The sequence below is a fragment of the Microchirus variegatus genome, assembly GCF_963457635.1.
Source record: "Microchirus variegatus genome assembly, chromosome: 22".
Lineage (NCBI taxonomy): Eukaryota > Metazoa > Chordata > Actinopteri > Pleuronectiformes > Soleidae > Microchirus > Microchirus variegatus.
Window position 1 is genome coordinate 14,710,525 of NC_139823.1, and position 26,698 is coordinate 14,737,222.

At 41.2% G+C, this 26,698-nt stretch overlaps 2 protein-coding genes across 12 annotated transcripts in view; one reads left to right on the forward strand and one right to left on the reverse strand.

Moving 5' to 3' along the window:
* obsl1b (obscurin like cytoskeletal adaptor 1b) overlaps nucleotides 1-13,676 on the reverse strand; it is a 30,768-nt gene extending 17,092 nt beyond the window's left edge. For 3 of the 11 annotated variants that reach the window (XM_083908360.1, XM_083908359.1, XM_083908351.1), the window contains exons 1-17: nucleotides 11,027-13,676; nucleotides 9,578-9,847; nucleotides 9,054-9,314; nucleotides 8,637-8,948; nucleotides 8,282-8,548; nucleotides 7,876-8,151; nucleotides 7,422-7,697; nucleotides 6,924-7,199; nucleotides 6,344-6,619; nucleotides 5,771-6,061; nucleotides 5,343-5,609; nucleotides 5,164-5,238; nucleotides 2,821-4,512; nucleotides 2,111-2,386; nucleotides 1,539-1,814; nucleotides 623-901; nucleotides 194-469 (exon numbers count right to left, since the gene is read on the reverse strand). In XM_083908360.1, coding sequence (XP_083764486.1) covers nucleotides 194-469; nucleotides 623-901; nucleotides 1,539-1,814; nucleotides 2,111-2,386; nucleotides 2,821-4,512; nucleotides 5,164-5,238; nucleotides 5,343-5,609; nucleotides 5,771-6,061; nucleotides 6,344-6,619; nucleotides 6,924-7,199; nucleotides 7,422-7,697; nucleotides 7,876-8,151; nucleotides 8,282-8,548; nucleotides 8,637-8,948; nucleotides 9,054-9,314; nucleotides 9,578-9,847; nucleotides 11,027-12,041 — 6,661 coding nt within the window. In that variant the 5' untranslated portion in view covers nucleotides 12,042-13,676. The remainder of the gene's footprint in view (nucleotides 1-193; nucleotides 470-622; nucleotides 902-1,538; nucleotides 1,815-2,110; nucleotides 2,387-2,820; nucleotides 4,513-5,163; nucleotides 5,239-5,342; nucleotides 5,610-5,770; nucleotides 6,062-6,343; nucleotides 6,620-6,923; nucleotides 7,200-7,421; nucleotides 7,698-7,875; nucleotides 8,152-8,281; nucleotides 8,549-8,636; nucleotides 8,949-9,053; nucleotides 9,315-9,577; nucleotides 9,848-11,026) is intronic. The other 8 variants (XM_083908355.1, XM_083908354.1, XM_083908357.1 and 5 more) reach the window with 8 other exon arrangements.
* A 6,040-nt stretch (nucleotides 13,677-19,716) lies between these two features.
* The window catches only part of col18a1a (collagen type XVIII alpha 1 chain a), an 85,254-nt gene continuing 78,272 nt past the window's right edge, over nucleotides 19,717-26,698 (forward strand). The window contains exons 1-2 of the mRNA XM_083908866.1: nucleotides 19,717-19,824; nucleotides 19,929-20,002. Of these exons, the coding sequence (XP_083764992.1) occupies nucleotides 19,820-19,824; nucleotides 19,929-20,002 (79 nt within the window). The 5' untranslated portion in view covers nucleotides 19,717-19,819. The remainder of the gene's footprint in view (nucleotides 19,825-19,928; nucleotides 20,003-26,698) is intronic.

Genomic DNA, 26,698 nt, shown 5'->3' on the forward strand with positions numbered 1-26,698 from the left:
AAAGCAATGCAGGACACCACTGTTAAGCTGTCAAAATGCTCGTACACTGAGAGCTATCTTTTCAGACAGTGTTATAAACAATACTATTTTAATTACATGTGCAAATAAGTACACAGTTATGGTAAAGTAAATGCTAAAATGTTTGTCTCAAACCTGGAAGCTTATCAAATAAAAATGAATACAAGCAAATCACCTGCAACGTCCACACGGAATGTCACAACGTCATTGGCGAGGCTACAGCTGTAAAGGCCAGAGTCAGAGACCTTAGCAGAATGAATAATTAACTTCCTGAAGCTGCCGTCTCTCTTCATATCAAGGCCCGTTTTGCAAAAAAGCTCCACCCCATCTTTAAACCAGGACACCTGTGCAACAGGCTCCGAGACCTCACACTGGAGCATAATTGGAAAACCAAATGCAATCCTCTTGCATTGCTCTGAGGGGGGGATTGGCATGATCTGTGGCGATCGGCCTAAGAGAAAGAAATAAAGGTTTTGGATAAGAGTGGACACACTGTCCAGCCTATAATACCATGTTCTTATGAACATCAAAAACCAGTCAGTTTAAGATGAGATGGATGTGCTGTGCTGGATATAAGAGGATAGAAAGGATAGAGACAAATCACCTTGTACGTCCACTTTAAATGTGACGGTGTCATCTGACGTTGAACATTGGTAGGTGCCACCATGTTTGCTTTCAGCTGAGTGGATGAGTACCGTCCTTGTTAAACCCTCTGAGTTTATCTCTACATTGTCTTGTGGCAGGAGTTCCATACCATCCTTGTACCAGTCCACATGAGCAGAGGGATCATGTGCGAGTTCACAGCTGAGGACAATGGGAGCGCCCTCTTGGACGGATTTGTTCCCGTCAGTCTCTTGAAGCTCCGAGAACTTCACAGGTAGTGCTACAAATTTCACATATTGCAGAAAGAGTATCTAAATGAGGCTCACAAATGTGGTAGTTCCTTGAAGTTATTAGATATCCAACCAACTGTATATTCAATACAGAATTTCAAGATTGAAACTTAAATTTGAAGAAGGCAAACACATGACAGACAAAGCACAGTGGACAAAACAACATAAATATGACTGACATATCAAAGACAACACAAGAAAACATATTCCATGGACTTAAAGAGCAGAAGCCAAGTTGTGTCATTTCAGTTCCAGTTATTATTGATGCCAAACCAACACTCAAACAAGATGTGTTTAAAGGTGAAGGGCTGGTATTCAGTTAGTGTCTTTGAAATGCTAGCTAAGTTAATGACATGCATAACTGCACTGTAAACTGAGTGTTTAATAACATATTTAGACACATCTTTTTATTTTAATGGTTGTTAAACATCTTAAAAAAATACTAATAGTAGTAGTAATAGTTTTTATTCTACAGAAATGCAGTCAATCACGTTTTGGGGGTAGAAAAATTAACTACTTCATGTTAGGTGATTAGACAAATGTGACTTTATCAGACTTTATCAACTGCCTTTACAATTAGTTGCCAGTGCAAAACAGCAAAAGCACTACAAAGCGTCTGAGCATCACCTTCCACTTTCACTGCAAACTCGGTGTCATCATTGTTTGACTCACTGCAGTGTACTTCGGTGTGAGTCTGCTCTGGTGATGGGACAACTAGGCTCCTCACAATTTCCTCTGATTGGAAGGCTATTCCACTTTGAGTTGGGAGCGTTGATCCATCCATGTCCCTCTCGACCTGTCCAGTGGGCTCTGATGCCTCACATTGTAGAGCAACAGGATTGTCCACCGTGACTGTCTCTTTCTGGTCAGCCTCAGACATAGCTGAAAACTTCACAGGTGGAGCTACAGGGTTGAATTTTACACAAACTGGTCAAAAGAGGAACTGCAATAAACCAAAAAAAAAAGCAAAATACAATCCTGAAACTGAAGCCATATCAATCTAAAGCATGGTTTTACAATGCCAAATGGATTAGCTAAAACTAGGAGTTTGGGACTTTTCGGATTTTAAAAGCAGAAAAGAACTTGCATTCATCTACTTCTAATATCCCCAACGTACTCTCGGCAAAGCAAAAATGTTTAGGTGCACTTGATGCTCACTAAAATCTATTTGCAGAATTGGTGAAAACTGTTTTTGTCACCTTTAACATCCACGTGAAACTGCATCGCATCGTCTGTTGTCTCGCAGCTGTAAATCCCTGCATGAGATGGCATCGCTGACTGGACAGCCAGTGTTCTTATGGAACCTTCTGCCACCAGTTCTTGTCCAGCAGCTTCATGTGGTTTTATTCCATCCTTGTACCAAGTAACTTGAGCGTTAGGATCTGATACCTCACATCGCAGTATTAATGGTTCACCCGCTTCGACAGACTTGCTCCTCTCAGCGTCACCAAGTCTTGTAATTGTCACCGGCAGAGCTGGGGATGTTTTAGGTAACATCAAAAGAAAATTGCATCACTATTACTGACTACAACAAAATATGCCTTCAAACAGATGATCAACATATCATATCAATATTAGTCATGCCAAAAAATCTTAAGAGTTAAAAGAAGTCATCATAAAAGAAACGTCTTTGTGTTATTAGTAAGTCTATCAAAAGGTATCTTTGGTTAGACTTGAGATACCTCAACATTCAAGTTAGGATTTGAAGCTAATGTATTTACTCTTTTTCCCATTGTAAATGTCCTCAGTTACTACCCAAGCTCAATGATTTACCAGTTTTAGTATAATGTTGTAAATAAAATGAAATAAAAAAACAATTGTCAAAATGTCAACAACTGCAAAATAAGCAATCTCTTCATTTTACACAATGTCAACATTGTGCCCATCCACGTTGTTTCATAATGCTAACCATTTAAATCACCTCCAACAGCCACCTTATTTGCAGTGAAACTGTCGATCCAGTGACTGTCGCATGTCCTTGATAGATAGCTCTCTTCCGGTTGGACTGCAGAGGCCTGCCTGGTTTGGTAGGGCTCTGCAAGCTTTGGTGATCGCTGTCCTGAGTGAACTGTGCTGTCTTCCGTGGCCTCCATGGTGTGATAACACTCTGTTTGGGCAGTTGAGTCCTGCATCGATTGATACGTCACTTCTAAATGGCCAGGTAGGTCACTTTGTCTGACATGGGCCAACTGTTGTACTTTGTAATGGTCCTCTGTTCGGATGGGATCTACTTTTTTAGAGTTGCACATGTGCCCTGATTGAGAAGATATGGCTTTAGGGAAGACACTGACCTTCTCTGACCAGTCAGTCAATGTCTGTATGGGCATGTTTAATTCCTCTGACTGGTTTGTTGCGGTCCATAAAGAGGGGTTCTCTAAAGAGTCAGTTTCCATTTGTAAGCAATCAAGAAGCTTCTCAGACATGAGAGCTGGCACAGCTACGGAGTTACAGAGCTTCTCCCTTTTTATTACTTTAATATTTGAAGATGTAAAACAAAGCTCATCAGATTGGACAGCTGCAATATGTGAGGATGATAAGGGCACCTCGGATTGGGCATATGCAGTATGTGGGGATGTAAAGAGTTCCTCTGATTCAACATCTGCAGTATGTGAGGCTGTATAGAGTTCCCCTGATTGGACAGCTGTAGTATGTGTAGCTGTCCAATCCTCTGATTGGACAGCTGTAGTATGCGAGGATGTATAGAGTTCCTCTGATTCAACATCTGCAGTATGTGAAGCTGTATAGAGTTCCTCTGATTGGAAAGCTGTAGTATGCGAGGATGTGTTGGGTTCCTCTGATTGGACGGCTGCAGTATGTGAGGATGTATAGGGTGCTTCTGATTGGGCAGCTGCATTATATGAGGAGGTATAGGGCTCCTCTGAATGGACAGCTGCCGTATGTGAAGATGCACAGGGCTCCTCTGATTGGACAGTTGCCGTATGTGAGGATGTAAAGTGTTTTTCTATTTGTACGGGTGTAGAAGGCTCCTCTATTTGGATAACTGCAGTATGTTGGGGTGTAAAGGTGTTAAAGAGTTTGTCTGATTTGACGTCTGAAACCTGGAATTGGTTGGAGAGATATTCTGACTGGAGGCTCCCTTGCTCTGACTGGACAGTTGACATTTGCACTGCGCTATGTAACTTCTCTGATTCAGTGCTTTCAGTTTGTGGACAACTGCAGAACTCATCTGACTGGAAATCTGTTTGCCTGGACTTTGGCAATTCTTCAAATGGACCTTCTGCATGCTTTGCATTGTAAACAAAGTCCTCACCTTGCAATTCTGTGGACTGGGGGGTGTTATGGTGTGTGTCAGATTGTATTATAGTTGGCTTTGTAGAACTACAGTAAACTGAAGATTGTCTATTTATTTTTTGATGATCAGAGAAATCCTTCAGCTGTTCTGCTTTGAAGAAGTCCGTCGTATATTCATATGATGACCGGGAAGCTGGCATATGCCTGGAATGGTCTTCATATTTCTGTATATCTCCTCTCTTGCTACCAAAGATGTTGGAATTGTATTTTGAAGAAATCAAGATGTCTTCAGCAGGATTAGCCTCTTCGGTGGTCTTCTCTTGGTCAGATGAGAGCCTTGGCGATGTAGCTATAAGCATTGTGATGTACACAGAGAAAGGTTTTCAGTTGTTGATGTCTCAAAACTTCTTCTCATAACAGAATTGCACATCAGTGTGGGTTAGAATGGAGTTATGGGATCATCCATTGCAAAGACAAACAAGATGGTCGACCAGGTTTGGTCTGAAATTCAGCTCCTATGTTTCCCCTCTCAACTGACTTCTCATATTGTTCACCATCAATCGCTTCCCTATCACCTTAAAAACCTAAAAAGTACATTAACGCTCTTCTCTTTGACAAGGGTTCGTTCGTTGTCATTGCAACGGGGAAAGGTTCAGGGCAGCAATGCGGATGAGAGGATCTGGTGATGAATAAGATAAGATGGACTTTAAGAGTTTCAAAGTGTCTGTTACAAGCAAAGATGGCTGTTAAAATGAAGAGTCATTTGACGAACACAACATATGTTAGTATGAAGACGCTACTAAACACCCATATATTTCATTAAGAGCCTATTTGCAGAAAATGACATGACACTAGGGATGAGAAAGCAATTATTTGAAAATGCTTATGGACAAATGCTTGAGATGCCTTAGATGATTGAACTGATGATAAATACACCACTGCTGTTAGTGGCATTTATGGGCTGGGTTAAAATGGATGACTGATGCTGAAATCAAATCACCTTTGACATCCACAGTGTATTGGGCAGATGCTTCAGCTATCTCACCATTCTCGTCACCATAGTGACACTGCTCTGCTGTTTGGACAAAGCCAAAGAGAAAACAATGAGCTCTGTGATATATTTATGTATGCAGCTAAATTCATAGGTCTTATTTGTGCGCATGTATTGCAGAACACCACCTTTCATCTCCACATTTGCCTGTGTATCGGCCGATCTTTCACTCTCAGACAAGTCATGAGCCTGCAGGGTCAAGACTTGGCTGCTGCTCTGTGATTCAGAGTCGAGCTCCTTTTTTGGGTAGATCTGGGTTCCGTCTTTGTACCAACAGGCTTTGGCAATGGGATCAGAAATCTCAAATTGCTGAACAATTGCAGTACTCTTGCAGTACTCTTCAGCAGAATTGGTCGTCCCAACATCAGGACCAAGCTGATTTGTCAGAGGTGGCACTACAGATTATTGGGGGGATAATTTCAGTGTTCATTAGGATATCAGAACAGTGACTTAAAAGAGATACCGTTTTCCTGCAATGCATAGCAACAGCAAGAAGTGGACAGACGACATAAAGCGTTAGTGTTGGCTAACAGAAAACACATACAAAAAGATTCACCTTGATTTTTTTCTATCAAAGGTGCAACATCATCTGCTGTTGCACAGTAGTATGCTCCAGAGTTTGAAGGATGAGTTGGTTCAATTACAAGGGTCGTCTTGATGCCTCCCATTTGAAATTCAGACTCTCTATTAGAGTCATGTTCTTTATCCCCCTGCAATGATTTCTGGACAACAGGATCTGAGGATTCACATGTTGCTGCAGTGGGGCAGGTTGCCTCAAGTGACTGCATCTCCACAACATCTGGTGAAGGTGAAGGTGAGGGCGAGGGCGACAACGGCAACGTTGGAGCTAAAGACGATGATTCATATTATGATTTAGGACTCAACAGTGCATGTTTAGACTAAAGATAGTTGTTATAGGTTCTGCTTCCTCGAATGGGAATTAATCAGTATCTTCAACCAAAAAGTTAACATTTACAACTACTTTCATTTTGACAGTAGATTAATTTTTACCAAACAGTCACAAAGTTACACACAACACCAACACACAGACAAACGTACAGTATTTATATATTGTCAAAGTAAGTAGCATGTAGTCTCCAGGAATTTCTAGTATTTGAATAAAAGTCACCTTTAATATCCACAGTGAAGTGGATAGTGTCATCAGATGTTTCACAGCTGTATAGCCCTGAGTGTAAGAGCTCAGCAGATGGGATAATAAGCCTTCTCAATCTGCCAGTACTTTGTATATCCCAGCCATTCTGCGAGAAGAGCCTTGCACCATCTTTATACCAGCAGACAGGCCCAGTGGAGTCTGCAACCTCACATTCCAGCTCCAGAGCTTTGCCTGCTTCAAGTGACTTGCTTCTCTCAACGTCAAAGATAGTCGAGCACGTCACTGGTATAGCTAGCATTGGGAATTCAGGACAGCTAAATAAAATCAAGACTGTGGAAATGGATACCTTGCAAAAATGCAACTGCAGATCAGAAGATGAAAGGGCTTGGGAGACTTTCAATTCAGGGAGAGCCACAGCAGTTACCATACAAATATCAGAAATAGTAATCACCTGGTGTGTTAACAGTTATTTAAGCTTATATGTGTGAAGCAGTCCTTCAAACCACACACAGTAGAAGCGGGGATTATTAGTGGCATCTACAAAGAGGAGGTGGGGTTACAATATGAACGCACAAAATAAAAAGTGTAAAGTCACCTTTGATCGCCACTTGAAACTCCATCATATCATCCTGTGTGGTGCATCTGTACACACCAGAGTGGCACAGCTCTGCAGACTGAACAACTAATGTCCTTGTGTTGCCCTCTGAGTTGATTTCTACTGTGGTGTTTGAAATGAGCTGCATTTCTTCCTTGTACCAGCAAACGTGGGCTTCAGGATCTGACACCACGCACTGGAGTACAATAGGGCAGCCTGCTTCAATCGTCTTGGTCCTCATTTCGTCAGGTATTGCGGAGAACTTCACAGGTGGAGCTACAGATATGTTTAGAGCTTATGTCAACCATTTAGATTATTCCTAATGCACTTTTTCAGCAACAACAAATCTGCTAGCATGCTGTAATGCAATAAAAAAGACTGCACTTTTAAAAAGTGAAGAGAGGCAAGAGCGAACACACAAGGGTGTGATAAGAGTTAGTTGCTTTGCAGAAGAGGAACTTGTTAATGTTTCACGTCGCTGGAGATAAAGCAAATCACCTTTTATGTCCACACTGAACACGACGGTGTCACCATTTGTCTTGCAGCAGTATAACCCAGAGTGGTAAAACTCTGCCGAATGCACAGTCAGTTTTCTTTCATTGCCATCGGTGAGAATTTCTACTTCGCTTTCAGGATGGAGCTTTGAACCATCTTTGTACCAGTGCACCTGGGCAGAGGGATCTGAGAGCTGACATTGTAAAACAATGGGGCAGCCAGTGTAGATGGTTATGTTCCTCTCAGTGTCGGGAATGGCTGAAAACCTCACAGGTGGGGCTGTGGATATTTATATAGTTTAATGGATAGGTAAAGTAAATAAATATGGCGAATATAAAATGATGTGCAAAAGTGTTTTGATAAGTCAGGCTATAAATTTGGAATAAAAGTAAGAAAATGGGTAAACATCATAATGAAGACGGTTTATAAGAAATTATAAGAAACTCATGGTACTTACCCTCTACTTCCACATTGAACCTGATGACGTCATCAATGGCATCACAGCAATACACTCCTGAGTGTGATAGTTCTGCTGACTGGATAACTATTCTTCTCATGGTACCCTCAGATTGGATATGGAGACCTTCAACTGTTTTTAATTCCACCCCATTCTTGTACCAGTGCACTGGAGCCGCAGGGTCTGACAGCTCACAGTAGAGCACAATGGGGTTTCCGATTTCTACAAATTTGTTTCGATCCATTTCTGACATGGGCGAAAACTTGACAAGAGGAGCTGCAAATGGAAAAAGGTTTGCATTTTTATCAAACTAAATGAACTAATTACCACTCGCCTGACCAAATGACATAAAAATGTTTTTTTTACAAGCACATAAAAATAAATTTGAATGAGTCACAGCACATACCTTGTATGTACAGGGCTGCTGAATCCCGAATACCATATGCAATAAACGTGATCTCAGCCCCATTATCTGTATCACGTACTCCTCGAATGCGAAGAGACTGGTGTGTTCTGGAGCGACGCATGGAAAAACGGTCATCCTCCTGAAGATGACTACCATTTAAGAACCATGTACCAATAATTGAAGCAGAGAGTTCAATAGAGAAGATGGCATCTTGTCCTTCGGGCACCAAGGCATCCTGTAAGGGAGCTTGTACTCTAGCCACTGGAACTACAAAAGAAATGTACATGACTTGGTAAGTATTTTCCTAAACTGTGTTAAACTGCGACAAAATAAATCTTTTTAGAACTGAATTTACCTAAGTGAACTGCTCTTGGGAACTCAACATTGTTGCTCTTTCCGTATTTGTTCACACTGCAAATGCGAAATCGATAATCTGCTTCACATGGTACGCTATCACCAAGGATCTCCACAGATGTTGCAGAGTCAGTCGTCAAGCACTGTAGCCACTCTTGTGAGCCAGTGCCCACTTCTTGTCGTTCAAGCACATATCCCGATGGAGGGTTTTTGCGTGAGTCCTGAGCAGAAACCCACGACAGAAGGGCAGCATTCGCACGCTCTGTGTTGATCTGCACAGCCACCGGGCAACTGGGAGGGCAATGTCTGGCCGCTGAAACAAAATAAAGTAGGATGCAAAAGCAGCCAGTCAATCTGCAATATTTTCAAGGTTTCTATTTCTTTTAGAATACTGGAATAAACATAAACGGGGCCCTACCTTTGACTCTTAGCTGAGAGGAAGTCTTGGATCTGCCTACAAGGAAAGTCACAAGGCCAGCATCTTGGGGCATTGTATTGACAAAAACCAGAATGTGAGTTCGACCAAAGGACTTTATAATGGTCTGATGAGTTTCTCGCAGCTCTATGCCTTCCTTGTACCAGTGTACTTCCATCTCTTCTTTTTCCACTTCAACACAAAAGGCAGCGTTTTCACCTTCCAAGACGTCTACTTTTCTTGGGAGCTTCCGCAATATTGTACCTGCAAGGCAACACTGACATTAATCCTCAGCACATTCATCTGCAAGGATTTGCCTTTATTGTCCTGCTCACAATAAGACGGAGAAGAAGAAGAAGGTTCTTTTATCAAAATAGGCAGATTAAGAGTTCCATTACAGGTTGGAATTGTACCAAGTTTGAGCTTAAAAATTCTAGGGCAATGTTATTCATTTATCTTGTCAGTACTTGTGTGTACCTTTGCACTGTATTGATCTTGTTAAATGCATCTATTGCTATTTAATTTACCTTTTACTGCTACCTCTGCGATGCTCCTTCCCCCATCGGGCATCTCACAAAGGTAAATCCCATCGTCATCAACTCCGATGTCACGGATGGTTAATCGTCTTTTTGTTCCCCACTCCTCCATTCCATATTTGGCCCCTGGCTGCAACCGTCTGTCTTCCAGATACCACGTGATTGCAACCGAGTCCTCTGGAACTTCGCACTCAAGGATAGCCAAATCTCGTTCCCATACCTCTAGATCAATGAGAGGCTGCTTGAACCGCACCGGTGGCTCTGGGACCAATGACAAGGAATGTGGTGAAACAAACATTATTGATATATACTTATTTGTGTCTGTCTAAGTTACAACTCACATCAGATCATCTATAGTTTGTTCCTGTAAAAAATATGGTCAACTGGAATATTACGTATTTGGCAGTGGATTCAAGAGAAGCAAACGAGCTCAACAAAACTATCAGACAAGTAGCTGATTTAGTTGAGAAATGGAAAAGTCATTAAAAGACCAGATAGGAAATAAACAGTCTGTAGATGACACAATCAGATGGTATTAGACATTTCAATCCATAAGAATGTGGACTATATTTAGTTGTGTACGTGCAAAGTTCCTAGTTTCCTTTTTCATTTTTGCTTTAACAAATCCATTTAAACATAGTGACAACTGATAATATGCATTCCTGTGCCATCTTGTACATTGACTGACATAGTACAATACAGAATGTTGGTGCCGTGAGTTTGGATTTCTCCTGGCCATGTGAGAAACACGATCCCCTTCCCACAGATTTCGATCACATGGACTCCGAGACCTTTGACAAGCTAAGTAAATTTGCAGACATCTCACCGCTGAAGGAATCCACCTCGAGCAGATCTGAGCTCTGGCTGTTTACATATCTCTTGACTCAAATTTCAGATCGTGGATACGTTTCATTTATCCTCCAGTGACAGTGGACCCAATATTGAATTGCTTTTAATGCAGTTGATTACTAATTATAATTGCAGATGGTAGACATATCCTTTTATGAATCTAACTGACGGAATTGGGTTCAACAAAAAGTGAGTTAGAACATTGAAGGTTTACAATTTGATGATTTTTCCCATGTTACCATAAACCATTATATTTTTATAACTATACAATTAAACATTTACATACTTTTAGGTACAGTATATATAATTTTATTGATGCAAAGCATCAAAATACTATCGTAAAACTCTCTGGCCTTATGCCAATATATGATCTCAGAGAACCTTTTATGAGAGCTATTTCTCTGACATCACTGTTGCATCAAATGGAAATCTGATCCAAGATCACAACACACCCATACTCACTCCTTCACTCATTAAAAAAGCATCACATGCAAGATGGGCATCTACATTCACACTTATAGTTGTGTCTAAATGTGTTTATATTTTATAAAAAGGGAAAGTCTGAGGCCTCTGAAATTGATCCCAACTTACCCTTTACGGTGAGGTGTACAGCACTGAGGGTTTGCCCTGCAGTATTTGACGCAGCACAAACATAAACTCCATTATCCTTCTGCTTACAGTACAGAACTTTAAGTGTGAAGTATCCTTCTCTGTCCTCGTACAACAAGTACCGTCTTCCAGACAGTATCAGCCTGCCGTCTTTTCGCCAAATTATTTCTGGTTTGGGTTTACCAGTCACAAAGCAACGGAATTTCGCATGTTTGCCCTCTGTCACTGCAAACATTTTTACTTTGGTGGACTTGGTCATACTGTTGTCCTTGAGTCGGTTTTGCACTTGTCTACCGCTCCTCAGTTTCCCTTGGTGGGCTTTCCAGTGGCCGTTTGTGTAGCCATTCCGGTTTCCTTCGTCCTCATGTCCTGGGCCTGCATCGACAAGCAACACAGCGCCTGCCAATGCTTCCCCAAATTCGTTCCTTGCTTTGCATGTATATACCCCACCGTCTGGAGCACGAGTCTTAAAGATCTTAAGCTGAAACCATCCACCGTCCTGGTAGCCGACAGTGAAATGTGTACTTTCAAATATGTCATTGAGTCTCTTGCCGTCTTTTTCCCAGACAACCTCTGGCCGTGGTTTTCCCCAGAGCTTGCAAGAAAAGACGGCATCTTCACCACGACCCACACGGGTGGAGAGCGGCTTGATAAGGAAGCGTGGTTTATTTTCCTCTCGTAGCTCCATCTCTTGTGCCTCACCTTCCACATTTAGAGTGGCTGCTGCATACGTTTCCCCAATACTGTTCTTTGCTTTGCATATGTACTGTCCACTGTCTTCTAGCGTCACAGCAGAGATAATGAGATTGTAAACATTTCCATCCTCAAAGACCCTGTATCGTCCTTGTGGGTCAATCTTTTCATTGTTCCGTTCCCAGATGACTGCAGGCCTTGGATCACCACTAATTTGACACTTTAGGACCGCATTAGTTCCACTTTGTACCACCACAGGTCTTGGATAGGCCAAGAAACGTGGCGCACCACCAAACACATCCATTTTTATTACGTAGTCTTCTTGCTGTCGCCAACAGTCCAGGAGAGAAAGTGGCACTTCTTCACACGGCTAAGATGCTCCAACTGCAAATGTCTACAAACAAAAGGCAAGTTACCACATGTATTTCTTTGAAAATATACAGCTTGTGTGTTTGAAATGATGCACGTATAGTGAACCCAACTTGCAGTATTATAGCTAGATAATTCAACTTTGTGTGAAATACTCACTCCTTCCTGTGATAATGAAGTTATCCCATATATTTTGGATGGGAAAACAAAACTTCTATCATTGAAACAGTCAACCTCTGCCCCCTTTGCAGGCATGTGTTTCATCACAAACGAATGGCATGATTATTAGGGCTAATTGAATTAGATCTGTCTGCATGAGGAAAAAAACACACACGGGCTAGCAGTGACTGGCGGTACAACCCAGGGCTGTTGCGACATCAGTCACAACACATAGGCAGTACAGCTGGTGCTGTATTTCAATGGGAAAGTACTTAATATAGCACGCACTAAATAAAGATCTGCGAGGGAGTGTGTGTGTGTCGGGTATCACAAAGACCGTTCTGAAAGCCGCATGCTCACACAAACACTGGCAGAAATCACATCACCCAAGAGACCTTACGGTCAATATGCTGAGCCCCCAATCACACCCTTTGTTGGCAGCTCTCATCGGGAATTCTTTCTCTAAATGTCACCGTTAAAATGATTTTTCCAACATATTTCGACACAAAATTGTCTAAGGCTATTTTCAAAACAGTTTGAAATTCATGCTTGAAATTGTACTCTTCTTATGACCATTTGAGAAATTTAATTTTTGGACTAAAACATTTCCTTGAGGAGCTTTTAACCCTTTATCTAGAGTGTCATTGCAAAAAATCAAGATCAAGGAAGTTACCATATTTTAGGGTTAGGGAACCCTAAACTTGTTGAATATATAAACTTTATCTTGAGTCCTCTTCTATATGGGAAACAATATGTCAGAGAACATATTTCTGTTATACTGTACATGCACAACACATATAAAATTAATTATGTATATGTTAATGGAAACCCAGCTTGTGGTTGGCAAAACTAAAACAGTATGAGATTCAGTATGTTTTTTAGATGTGCAGGTGTTTCCATCAATGTTAAAATTTGCTTGAAAAATTATTTTGCACTGCGAGATGTTTTGTTACTGCAGTTTGCACATTGTGTTGAAAGGCTCTTCAATATTCCCTCTGGAGATTTAAAGAGAGGAGATTAACCCCGCTGTTTACTTGTCTGATTTAATTGGAATGACCTCTGCCCCCTGTGAAGCGGTGCTGTGTACCCCTCGTATGACCTACCTCGCTTCAGACGCCAGGAACGACCGTCAACAAACATTCCGCACTTACAATCTGGCTTCAAGTTAAGAAGCAATGCCACCGGTCTCCTGAAGGCTGAGTAACGTCCCAGACTGACTCCAGATCCAGACACATGCTCTCCTCAGAGTTCTCCCGTGTTCATGTCCGCCTGTCCTTTCACAGGGAGGGAAAATGGAACTTCTGTATCCGCACCAACTTCTGCGTGGGTCCCCCCCCAATAACTGTGTTGTTCAGGAGTTAGACACCCCGAGTGTCATTGTTCATGGAATACCGTTAAATGCTTTCGCAGCTGCTGCTGTCCCCTAAAAATACTGGCTGTGTCGATGACAGCGGTGAATATAAGCCAGGCACTTCCATTCACTTGCCAGCAGAGGCTAAATATAGTTCAGGTGGCCAGTGTAAGGGGGACTGCTAAGCTTACTGGAGGCTTTGCAATAAAAATCCAAGATCAAGCATCGCATCTCTAAGTATATTCATCTCACCTTCACTAAATCCCCAACGTGTCTTCACTTGGTTGAGTATTGGTTCAGTGGTTTTTGAGTTATCCTGAGATAACCATGGCCTCCTTTGCAGATATAATATATGAATACGTAGATAAGATATATGACACACAGAGGAAGTGCATGGTGGGCGTGTCCAGTGATCAGTGGTCTTTTCACCTCTTACTCCTGTCACTAGTCCTTCGTTTTACATGTTCATCTCGTTTGCTGTCTTTTGAACTGGTTCACCAGTATTCCCAGATGTTGTCGATGTTTCCGGACGCTTGTTGAATCTCTTATCTTGTTCTTGGAGGCGTGTCTCATTTAGCTTTGGTAGATTTCAACCACGACTAATTAATTCAAAGGGTTATAAGTACATATGACAGACTAGTTCAGTAGAACAGAAATTGCAATGACAAGTAACATACATACTGTAATTTCACTGATTTGTACTTGATTATTTATAGGTGTTATTTGCATGTAGCATACAGTTAACCAATACTGAATGTCATCTCCTGCATGGTTCCAGATTGCTGCGCGACTGGCTGAGAGGAAGTAACACAAATGTCTTGGTTATTCACTGTGCGGATTACTGGTTGGAACTGTGGTGTTGAAGGATAATCTGCTCTATGGCAAGTGTTGTATTATTTTAGTTAGTATTATTATAAAGTTAGTATTTTTTTTTTAATGATAAATGCGTTTCTGCTTTGCTGGTATAATGGATTATTACATGGCATACACGTTCTAGAAATACACATGCAAATGTTCTAGAAATACACATGCAAATGAAATAAGATGGACATTGTTAGTTAATGTATTAATACATACACAAGTCTTTGAAAATCTTTCAGCGTTTAAGCTAAATTATTGCTTTTCTAACATGTTTTAATGTGTTGTTGCATGTGTGTACGCATCACTTACTCACCTTAATGTTAACTTACCATGTGTTATGTTGTTTTTTTGTTGCTTTGGCTGACTTCTGTTCTGTGCTCTGCTTTGATTTTGATTTTTTTTGCTTACCGGCTTTGTGCCTGGACACCAACACCCGAAAGTCTTCTACGGGATCAACTGCTCCTCTCCTGTTACCTCACGGCCGGCCAGTTCACCAGCCACACGGCCCCTGCATGCTCAAGCCACGCTTCCCACTTCACCTGGATGTTCTGGACGATATTCTTCTGCAGGTTTTTTTTCATTTTCTAGAATTTAATTCCCTGAAAATGGCTCAAATATCCAGTTGGCTAGAATGAATGAGAATGTGTAGCATCTAATGCTGAGAGTATAACAAACCTTCTTGCCCATCCCTTTCCCAAGCGTGTCAAGGAACTACAGTGGCCTTTGCAGACCTTAAAGGATGTAAACACATGCACGACTCTCCCCACTCGCCCACTCTCACTGCTTTTTCTTCTTTCTTCTTTGTTGGTTCATGCATTGGGTCTAAGTGAGCTGAACCTTCAAAATGCAAACCTCACAGGTTTGTTCAGGCTGCTGTAGACGGACGGATGTGGTCTCAGAATGGCAAGGCCTTTACCCCAAGTACATATAAAAGGCTTATTCTGAAGCTATAAAAACCTTTTTTTTATTATTCTTAAATGATTATACACAAATACAAACACACTAATGGGTAGTATTTATTTATACAATATGTGCCAGTAAGCTCTTCTATATGTCACACACTGCCTTGGGTTCACTTGTTGGTTGTTGTTACTGGCCATGGCTAATAATTTCACATCATATTTTCATAATCTCTTCATTAAATTGGTTTATTTTGGCTCCATGTGTATGAATCTCTGTTTCCTATTAAGAGTCCACTTGATAAAACCCAATACCTGGCTGAAGACCAGCAGGTTTTTTGCAGTCACCGTGCCCTGACGTTTTCGGATCGGTCGTCCTCATTCTCGTCCTTACAAACCTCTACAGCAAGAGTGCAACAAAGACTTCTATGAAATGTAGTCAGTTGACGCCTTTATAACTCGTGCTGCAACACACACAAGACCCAACCCCTTCTATGCCATCCAGCTCTTGCATCTGGCCTAGACATCTGTAGTTCATGGAGGGGGTGGAGCCTAAGATAATGGACTGTTAGATCATGTTTGACATGTATCAACTGATAGTTAAAACACGGTAGGTAAACAAATGTGTTCTAATTCCTTAATTTAAACAGATTTTTAAAAAATTCTCTCATATGGACTGGAAGAGCAGTATTTGGCTGGCGCGACACGTGGGCTTGGGTTTTACCAATGTGCGAGACTGTGTGTGTGTGAGAGAGCTGCCATGTCTCCTCAGCTGTTTAGTGGCTCCACAGCCCCTCCTCCCTGATTTCAGCTGTTGGAAGTAATCTGATATAACTCAGGCCTCAGTCGCTGCTTATGAAATACTTAGCAAGTACACAACTCCGAGCGTTGTTATTTTATCGGGAACTTAAGTTTTCCGCACTCCAAATAAAAACGTGTATAGTGTACTGAAACATTGGTTCGCAGTAATCCAGCTTGTATATTGGATGTTTTCATATTTATTTGATTATTAACATACATATAAATACAAATTTGATTCCAAGGACACATTTCAGTCTCTTGAATGGTCTTGGATGAGAGGTGAAACATCTAGACACCTTTAACCTGTCTCAGGTTAGATGACGAGACGCTGAAAACCTTTTTATTGACATTTACTGTTTTTTTTGGGCTAAATTCCTCAGAGGTCATGTATCTCTACTTTCTCTGCACTGCTCTTTTATCCCTGGACTAGAAAAGGGTGTGAAGCTTTTAAATCTGAACAGTGCTGACAGGATCAGCAGAATGACCAGCAGCTTACCATCGCTGTTTAAGCTGAACGTGACGCTACTGAAAATAGACCCTTTTTTCTGGTCTAATTAAAAAGTATTGCTGTGCTTTTGTGTTGGTTTATATGTTAAATGTCAAACATGTAAACTGTGCGTTACATTTAGTGTTGCCTCACTCAGTCATGTGCCTTCTAGAAGGTTTAGCAGGACCTTAAAGCGTGTAAAATGTGTCAGAAAAGTAAGACAACATATTTCTCTGTATATTTTTCTTTAGAGGTGCATTATGTTATAAATCTAAATCAACTAGCCATGAAATCCTAATCCTAATATGTCACAGAGACTCAGGAATAATGTTCATATAACAAACTGAACTCACCAACAACAACAGTACAGCCAAAATATTTGCATTAAAAACAATCTTTTGCAGACTGCAAATCATGTTTATGTTTTGAAATCATGTTTTGGCATGTGGCGCCACCTACCGCCGTCTACCAATCATTGCAGTCAGTAGAGTCTCAACTGCCGAGCAACCACGGGTTGCCAGTTACGCCAAAAAAACCTTGGTATTTTGAATTTGAATGTCGTAACCGTAAACTGTCTGTATTTATATTGTGCTTTTCCAGTCTTGATGACCACCAGTTTGAATGGTGACTCTGGGATAAAATCACCAAACAACCTTAGTAAATCCTTGGTGCCGAACCTTTTAAAGCACTGGATCACTGTCCCATAGTTTGCTTTTAAGGGTTACCATTTTAGTCAAAATACTCATCAAATTTCAAATAATCCAGAAGTCAGGGAGACTTGAGTGTATGATGAGTTCAAACCTTGTCTAACATAAGCTAAAATTTGCATTTTCTCCAAATATTCTGAGTTAACTGAATGAGTAGACTGGGTATTGTGTGTGTGATTATGCAAAATAATATTGTGATCACATTCACTCTTGCTTTCCAAAATAAGAGCTGCAGGACTCACTTTGACCCGGTCCATCTCTGCTCTCAGTGAGGTTCCACCGCCGTACGTTTTTTTTTCTCCCTTTCTCTTCCCTGACAGTGGAATGTGAGTGAAGCAGTCGTCCACAGAGCTGTGGACGTGTTCAGACAGTGGCCCGCAGGCCTATACATAGAGACACTGAAACAGCAGAGGCTCACAGTGCTGTACACGATTGAACCCAGTGCCTGTTCCTGTGATAACAAATGTGCTCGGAGAACATGGACGTGTGCAGCAGTACCTGTAAGAAATAATCTGAGGGATTCATGTGTTATTAATGGTATTAATCTGTTCAATAATAGCTAAAATAATCAAGACACACGTGTGTTCTGCTGTGACTCTCACACTGATTTATGACATTTCACTGTTGAATGTTTAGCTGCATTCTCATTTTATTTCTATTTATTTGAGTTTCATGTACGTGACACAATTCTGCTGTTAAATAACAGGCATACAATCATTTCAACCTGGATTTTTTTGGAGTTTTTACATCCAGCAGTGCCTTATTATTAAGATAAAGACTGGTCTACAGAAACATACGCAAAAACAACAATGCAGTAATGAATTGTACAATTCATTCCACTGATCACCTCTTCAGCACATCTTGAAAAGAAAACCAACTTTACCCTCTAGTGGCCGTCTTTTGTAAGTGCAATTTGTCACAGTTCAGCCCATGATCATGATTTGCAATTTCCCCTCACCTTATTCACACAACATTCTTTTTGCTTGTGTGTTTTTAAAGTACTGTCCCTGTCTTGTCTCTTGCATTTGCCTTGTAATAAAATGAAGTTATATTTCAGTATAACACATTAAAAACTAAAAGAAATCCTCTCTCCTCCCTCCTCAGGTATGTCTCACCTGACTCTTACCTCTGAGCGACATGATCCAAAGTCAACAGACCCTCACTGAATCCACACGTGTGCTCACTTCACCTGGAGAGGCTGAACCGTTGAAGTGTAAACTCTGAAATGAACGACATGAAGTTCTTTTCCGGTCCAGAACAAAGCTCTTATTTACTCACAGAAAGACGTAGTTTGTCATCTGTTCACATCCACAGCAAGAGAACGTCCACAAGCTGTCAACATGTGAAAAACAAGGAGTTATTTCTATATTTATGATTCTCCACTGCACTGCAGTTTCTTTTAAATCTAGCCTGAACATTTTCTGTCTTTCTTTCTTGCATTCATTATTTTTGTTATTTCTTTCTAGATTTCTTGGTTTCTTTCTTTTTGGATTTCTCGATTTCTTTTTGGATTTCTTTCTTTTTGAATTTATTGATTTCTTTTTGGAAATCCTTCTTGATTTCTTTCTTTTTTTGGATTTCTTTCTTGCTTTTCTCTCTTTTTTGATTTCTTGATTTCTTTTTGGATTTTTTTATTTCTCTTTCTTTCTTTCTTTTTGGATTTCTTTCTTTCTCGCTGGCTTTCTTTATTTTTTGATTTCTTTCTGGATTTCTGGATTTCTTTCTTTTTGGATTTTTTAAAATTTCTCTTTCTTTCTTTCTGGATTTCTGTCTTTTTGGATTTTTTCTTATTCCTCTCTTGATTTCTTTCTTTCTGGATTTCTTTCTTTTTGGATTCCTTCCTTTCTTTCTTTCTTTTTGGATTTCTTTCTTTCTTTCTGGATTTCCCCTCCCTATTCAAATGTTTTATAGTGTTGTATCATGTCTTTCATATCTGCATTTCTCTTGTAATAAACCTGCCTTGCCATTCTTGTTATCATTATCTATCCATCAGTCTGGAAAAACAACAAAAACAATGTATTATTATTATAATTATTATTATTATTGACAGTGTGTGCTGGAATGACACGTGTCCATCTCTGGCCATAAGAAGTAATTATAGGGTTGAGGCTGCGCGTGGAATTGTTCCCTTCTAGGACCTGGCGGAAGTCTGTGATGATGTGATCTCCTGCGGGCTGGGCTCACACTCAGGACTCACCTCACCTCTCTCTCTCTCTCTGTTTCTCTCTCTTCTCTCCCTCTCTCCACACACACACACACACACTTCTCTGCCGTCTGTCTCCAGCAGAGCGCTGCGTCTCCATCAGCTGTTCTCACAGCAGCAGCAGCAGCAGTGGTGGTGGTGAGGAGGAGGAAGCACCTTTATCCACTCTTGTTCCCCGCGGGTCGTCCATGTAGCTTCAACCAGCCGGTCCATACCATAGAAAGAAGAAGAAGAAGAAAAGAAAAATGAGGTACTTTGGTTTCCTTTTTGTTGAAACGCTGTTTGTGTGTAACTTGTAAGTTTGTAGTGAAGCGCTGCAGTACAAGTGAACATGAGTGGCTGCTGCGTCTGCAGGTGTTCTCGGCGGCTGGAGCGCCTCTTCTGCTGCGTCCTGGTTCTCCTCGGTCCGGCGGCGTCGCAGCGGTCAGGTAAGAGCAAACACTGGAGGAATGTGAGGATGAAGTTGATCGTATCATTTGGAAGATTCGTTTTCATTCACTTCTGTGCAGAAAACCGCATATGAAGTTGGAGAGATCACTAATTCCATTCAAAAAAAGAAAGATGGGAAAGAAAGATAGTTTTTTAAAAGAAAAGAAAAGTGTCCTTTACATTGGAAAATAATCATATTGGAGTGTTACACAATGCATTTACACAATAAGTACTTTACTGTAAAAGGAGAAGGTTAAGTTTGCTTCTTGCTTTGGTTTGCATCAGAAGTTCTCTGCATCCAGCATTTCTTTTATGCACCACTTACTGTGGCGACTCATAGTGTCTCCCTGGTTTTGTGCTACAACAACATCAGTGTGTCTAGTCCTCAGAAGGTCAAAGTGGCTTTGGGAGGGACTGTTTACAGGGTTTTTTTTTTCTCCTTTAACCTCAAAGTCCAAAGTCTACGGTGTCTGGAAACACACACACACTCTGTCTGTGTTTGTCCTCAGACTTAACTTTTTGTCTGACCAGAGACTGAGGCTTGTACCTTTACACCCCCACCTCCTCCTCCTCCTCCTCCTCTTCCTCCCTGTGTAATGACCTGTTTACCTAAATGGCACAGTAGAATTGTTGACTTTTATCTTTTTTAAGAGGGTTATAATGTGAGGGAAAAGAGGCAATGTAGTGTTAGAGTGGCTGAATAAGATAACTCATGAATAATTGATCTTTATAACCTCACTAACATCCGTCATTTAATTTATTAAACGTACAGTTGGTGTAGCTGTCAGCTGATAGTGAGAGGAAACTGAGAGGATGTCGATTAATATTTGATTGACTGTGGTCGCTCATGGAGAAATGAAAGCCTTTTTGAGAATCCGCATTGACGATTGTGCGCCGTCACGTCCTGATTGTATCCCATCGTGCACGAAAACGAGGTTAAAACATTCAGTACTACGCCATTGATTGGACGGCTATGAGCCTCCGCTACTCTAGGTGGCGATATACTCTGTTTCACCTCTTTTAACCATCCTTTAACTATAGTATATTAAGTTATTTAAGCGTACGTTTATGGCGTACGTTTAGTCTCTTCATCAGTTCAAAATATGCACTGGTCTGAATTTCGGCAGTTTGGAACCACGCGCTTTTCTTTATACAGTCCTACCGTTTTTTGCTGCGCGAAACTGCCATGACGGCCATGAGCCTCCGCTACTCTAGGTGGCGATATACTCTGTTTCACCTCCTTTTAACCATCCATTAACTTTAGTATATTAAGTTATTTAAGTGTATGTTTATGGCATACATTTAGTCTCTTCATCAGTTCAAAATATGCACTGGTCTGGATTTCGGCAGTTTGGAACCACACACTTTTCCGGTCCTAGTGTTTTTTGCTGCGCGAAAAATGCCGCGACATTGTTTTATACACGACGATACGAACGCACTGGAACCTCTCGTCAGCCGCCGAACGCGGACTGTATGCTCGCCGTTGTTTTTTTTAATGGCGGGTTTGATTCTTCGTGACTCTTGCGGTGACGACGATCTCTAAACCAGTCAGTGACCGGCAGTCTGTTGGCGTCGCATTTTAGTATCGGCTCAGCTCGCTTGGAACCTCGCCAGAGCAGGTACACTCTTAGAAATAAGGGTTGCAAAAGGTCCTTCTACAAGGGCTGAGGTTCTACCTCGAAGAAAGGGTTTTTCAAGGGTTCTTGGTAACACTAATGGTTCCAGTTAGAACCATTTTGATCCAGAGAACCCTTTGAAACCCCTTTCCTGAATAAAGGGTTTTAAAAGGGTGCTTGGTGGAACCTTTATGAAAAGGTTGTACCTGGAGCCAAAAAGGATTCTCCTATGAGGACAAGCCGAAGAACCTTATATGGTTCTACTTAGCACTTATATTTCTAAGAGTGTACCAAAAAAAAAGCACCAGGTACAGTAAGCAAAAACATTATAAAGGATCATTTTTACTCGTGTCATGTCAACATACTGAAAACCTTTTCCAGAGAAAGTCTGTGACATTTCCACAGGAATGCTATGTGTGTGAGTGTGTGTGTGTGTGTGTGTGTGTGTCCTGCCTGAAAAGGCCTGTCACTCTGTCTCAGGAGCAGTGCCTTTGGTCGCACCGTGACATGGTTGAATTAGGTCCGATTCATTCCTCAGTCCCTGGCTGGGTCAGGAATCCCTATTGTCATGTGATCTTTGACATGCACCCACTGTGGGTTTTTTTGCCTGAAGGTGTGGGGGAGGGGCGAGGCTGTAAGGAGACACCCTGCTGTGCTATTTAATGGCTGAATTAGATGCTGCATTAAAAAAATCACAGCTGGCTTGAGGTTTTCTTCTTTTCAGAAAGGGGGGGGGGGCATGGAACATGACAAAAAAGCAATTTGAAACCTTTAGGATGAATGAAAAAAGGAGGTTAACAATGCGTAGTGTTAACAAATTTAACATTTTACACCGATGTAACCCAGTGTGAAGTGCTTCTGTTCTGATCATCTATCTGGTGATAGATGATCGAGCTGAAACTCATCACTCTTTGACAAATGGCTTTTGAACGTGTCGTCTCATACTGTATTTGCAGGAAACCACATCTATACCTCAGATGTGTCCCGAGTAAAATTACGCGAATGTTTTTGTTTTTCTTTGGTTTTCTTAAATCTGTTTTGCCGAGTCAGAAATCTTTGAAGTTCAGTGGCTTTGGCTTATAATAATTTTTGACATCATTTAAATTGTTGGTTTCCATGTTTTGCTGTGTGAATTGGTTGTTTTAAGCCCGTGACCACATTTCAGTTTGAGTAAAAGTAAAACAAATAAGACTGTAGTGGGCAGAATATCAGCCACACTGTAACTTTTAAATCTATCTTTTAATTTTCGGTTACTTTGTGTCTTTGATGAAATAGAGCTTGGAGTAAACATCCTTCTTTCAAAGTGTTTTTCTGGGTAAAAAGAAAACAGTTAATAATATGATCTGAAGGTTACAACTTGTACCAGTGGACTTAGATGTTTTAAGAAACGGAATTCAGATCGTGACCTAAAAAGTAGATCTTTAAATGGAAGATTCTACACTACACTATAAGAAATAAGGGTTCCAAAAGGGTCCTTCTGCAAGGGCTGAGGTTCTACCTGGAACCATTTGCTTCTGAAAAACGCTTTCCTGAAGGGTTCTTGGTAACACTAATAGTTCCAGTAAGAACCATTTTGCACCCTTTAAACCCCCTTTCCAGAATAAAGGGTTTTAAAAGGGTTCTTGGTGGAACCCTCCAAAAGGGTTCTCCTATGGAGACAAGCCGAAGAACCTTATATGGTTCTACTTAGCACTTTTAGCACTTGCCAATACGGTATTCAAGTCTTAATATATGTTAAATATCCATCAGATAAGAGCTTGTACGTCATATTGAATTAAACACATACAAATGAAAGAAATAACCATAGACCTAATGTAAAGTACTAATATTTTGAAGTTCAACAACCCAAAAGTAAATGTCTTTCTCTTTGGTATCCGTGTCTCTGTTTGGATCTTAACTGCTCATAAATGAAATAAATGGAGCGACTGTGCTGAGACTCTGTTAACTCAGTGAACCTTGTGATGTCTAATCCCTGGATTTTCTAGTCTGCAAACCTTCTTATTCACGATCGTCTACATCTCTGGAGGTTCCTCGTTGGGTTTTGAAGCTCCGTCCAAGCGTTATAGTTTTGTCACATTGTACACTCTTAGAAGTAAGGGTTCCAAAAGTGTTCTTCTACAAGGGCGGAGGTTCTACCTGGAACCATTTTCTTTCTGAAAAACCCTTTCTTGAATAAAGGGTCTTAAAAGGGTTATTGGTAACACTAAGAGTTCCAGGTGGAACTTTTATAAAAGGTTCTACCTGGAGCCAAAAAGGGTTCTCCTGTGAGGACAAGCTGAAGAACCTTATATGGTCCTACTTGGCACTTTTATTTCTAAGTGTACCAGCTACCGAGCACATAAACAGGCCATGAAACTGAGGACATGGGTTATATATTTGCCCGTGGAGACCTCTGCTTTAAGCCGATGTGTGTATGCGTGGTTGTGGGTGGGGGTCATTGAACATGTCAAGTGGACGTCTGGATCTCCCTCTGTCACAAAGGGCAGATGCTTCCTTTCTACTTTCCACTTTGACCACTGTGGTTAACCTGTCAGTCAATAAGTCACAAGTGTGTTAGCTTGACTTTGAGATTCCGTATGAAGCTGCTGTAACAGTAACAACAACTCCAAACTCGCGCAGCATCGGAGAATCGCTCTCTTAACACAGCACAGCTGTCAAAGACCAGGACACACACACACACACACACACACACACAAATCAGTGTATGAGATACACTCTTACTTCGTCGGCTAAAAAGGAAATATAATTGTGGTGTAGTTTACTTCAGTGTAGATGGTGTTTTTGTAAGAAAACCGTGGTGGTCACATCCTGCTTTGATTACCTAAGTCGAGCCATCTGGAGCCTGTAGTCAGTCTGAAGAGTTGTATATCTGTGCTGCGATGTTGAAAAACATGCTGCAGTCTGGTGAAGCACCTCTGCTTCAGCAGACACGCTGTTTGAGTTAGAGAGCGTATGTACACACACACACACACACACAAACACACCGAGACTACACCATAAATGTGATGGATGCTTTGTTTCTGAAGCTTTCAAGTTTTTGGACAATTTTTATCTCGCAGTGTTTGATTTCAGCTTCTTGAATGTTGAGTCGTTTCTGGTTTAATTGCCGCCCTATAACAGTAAACCGCTTATCTGAGCACTTCATCATTTTTGATGTCGAGTACGAGTTATAAAATGCCATTTTATAGCATTTTATGGACTAAACAATTGGATCTAATCAATGGGAATAATCATGAGTTGCAGCCCCAGTGGCGATTCGTATGTCCGGTGGCGACTGGCTTCCTGCTGCCTTTGCGTTTGAAAGTCACATAAAGCAACACGACTTTGATCCTGCACCTACTGAGGTGGAAGGGAGACTGTTTGGCCCTTGTCCTAGAACAACTGTAATCAGACCTGGTTAAAGTGAAGGGAAATATTTCTGGCAAGTGGTCGATTCATCATAATGACGCAAGCTTCGTGTTCCAGTGATGAAGAACTGAAAAATTCTGACCTGATTAGAGAAAGTGGAAATTTTTTACTGTTTTAGTGTGTGTTAACTGTTTGGTAAAGGTGCCATACGTAAGAATGTGGTCAAAAACGGTTACTACACTCAAATTCAAAATACAGAGGTCTTTTGGGTTTCGTTTTCTGACGTAACTGGCAAACCGTGGTTGCTCGGCAGCTGAGACTCTACTGACTGCAATGATTGGTAGACGGCGGTAGTTGGCGCCACATGCCAAAACATGATTTGCAGTCTGCAAAACATTTTTTTTAATGCAAATATTTTGTCTGTACTGTTGTTGTTGGTGAGTTCAGTTTGTTATATGAACATTATTCCTGAGTCTCTGTGACATATTAGGAGGATTTTATGGCCAGTTGCTTTAGATTTATTACATAATGCACCTTTGTCACACATTAAAGGTGACATTTACAGGGAAATACCTTTGCTTTAATCATTATACTTCATGATATGACCGCTGTCAAAAGACCGATTCATGATATAACAATGTGATATTGATTAATTGACTGAATACTCTTGTCAACCGTGTGTAAAGAAAAGCACTGGCAGGGCTCTGCTCCGTGTTTGCTTTGTATTTAATCCCTGTCATCGTTTTTTCCGGCCCGAGCGAGCCTCCTTTTGAACGCCGCTGACAGCTGTTGTTCGGTATTTTTACGCGATCCCGCCGCTCAGTGTTTCAGGTGCGCTCGGCTCTGCTCTCATGTCGGCCCCTCGTGTCAAAATGCCAGGTTCGCAGGCGAGGCAAAGTACAGAGGGACACCATAATTACTGCTTGTGTTCCCCCGGAGAAGAGAGGACTTGTCGGGCCACTTGCTCTGTTACACCCAACCATCTCCAGCGCTAATGGCATACTGAGTGCCCTCTTACCTCTCAGCACCTCTTTCCTGTTTGCGGTGAAACCTTTACTTATTTGGGCTCGTCTTTCCCAGCCGTAATCCAGGTAGGAGTTTGAAGGTGTGAAGCACGTAGCCTGCAAATAACAGGACTCTACAGTACGTGGAGGTTTTTGTTTTAAAGTGGTAAGCATGAAGAGGCTTATCGTATATACGCTCACTGGCCACTGCATTAGGGAAACACCTGTTCAACTGTCTTAGGCATGTAGATGTAGTCAAAATGGCCGCTTGTTGCAACCAATGCATGTAGAAGACAACCACTGCTTCATGTATCTAGTTATGCACACTGCCGTTCAAAAGTTTGGGGTCACCTATACAATTTTTGTTGTAGGTACCATAAAGGTGCCATATGTAAGAATGTGGCCAAAAACAGTTACTACATTCAAATTCAAAATCCTGAGGTCTTTTAGGTTTCGTTTTCTGACGTAACTGGCAATCCGTGGTTGCTCGGCAGCTGAGACTTTACTGACTGCAATGATTGGTAGACGGCGGTAGGTGGCACCACATGCCAAAACATGATTTCAAAACATAAACATGATTTGCAGTCTGCAAAATTTGCATTTTTTTTATGCAAATATTTTGGCTGTACTGTTGTTGTTGGTGAGTTCAGTTTGTTATATGAACATTATTCCTGAGTCTCTGTGACATATAAGGAGGATTTTATTGCCAGTTGCTGTAGATTTATTA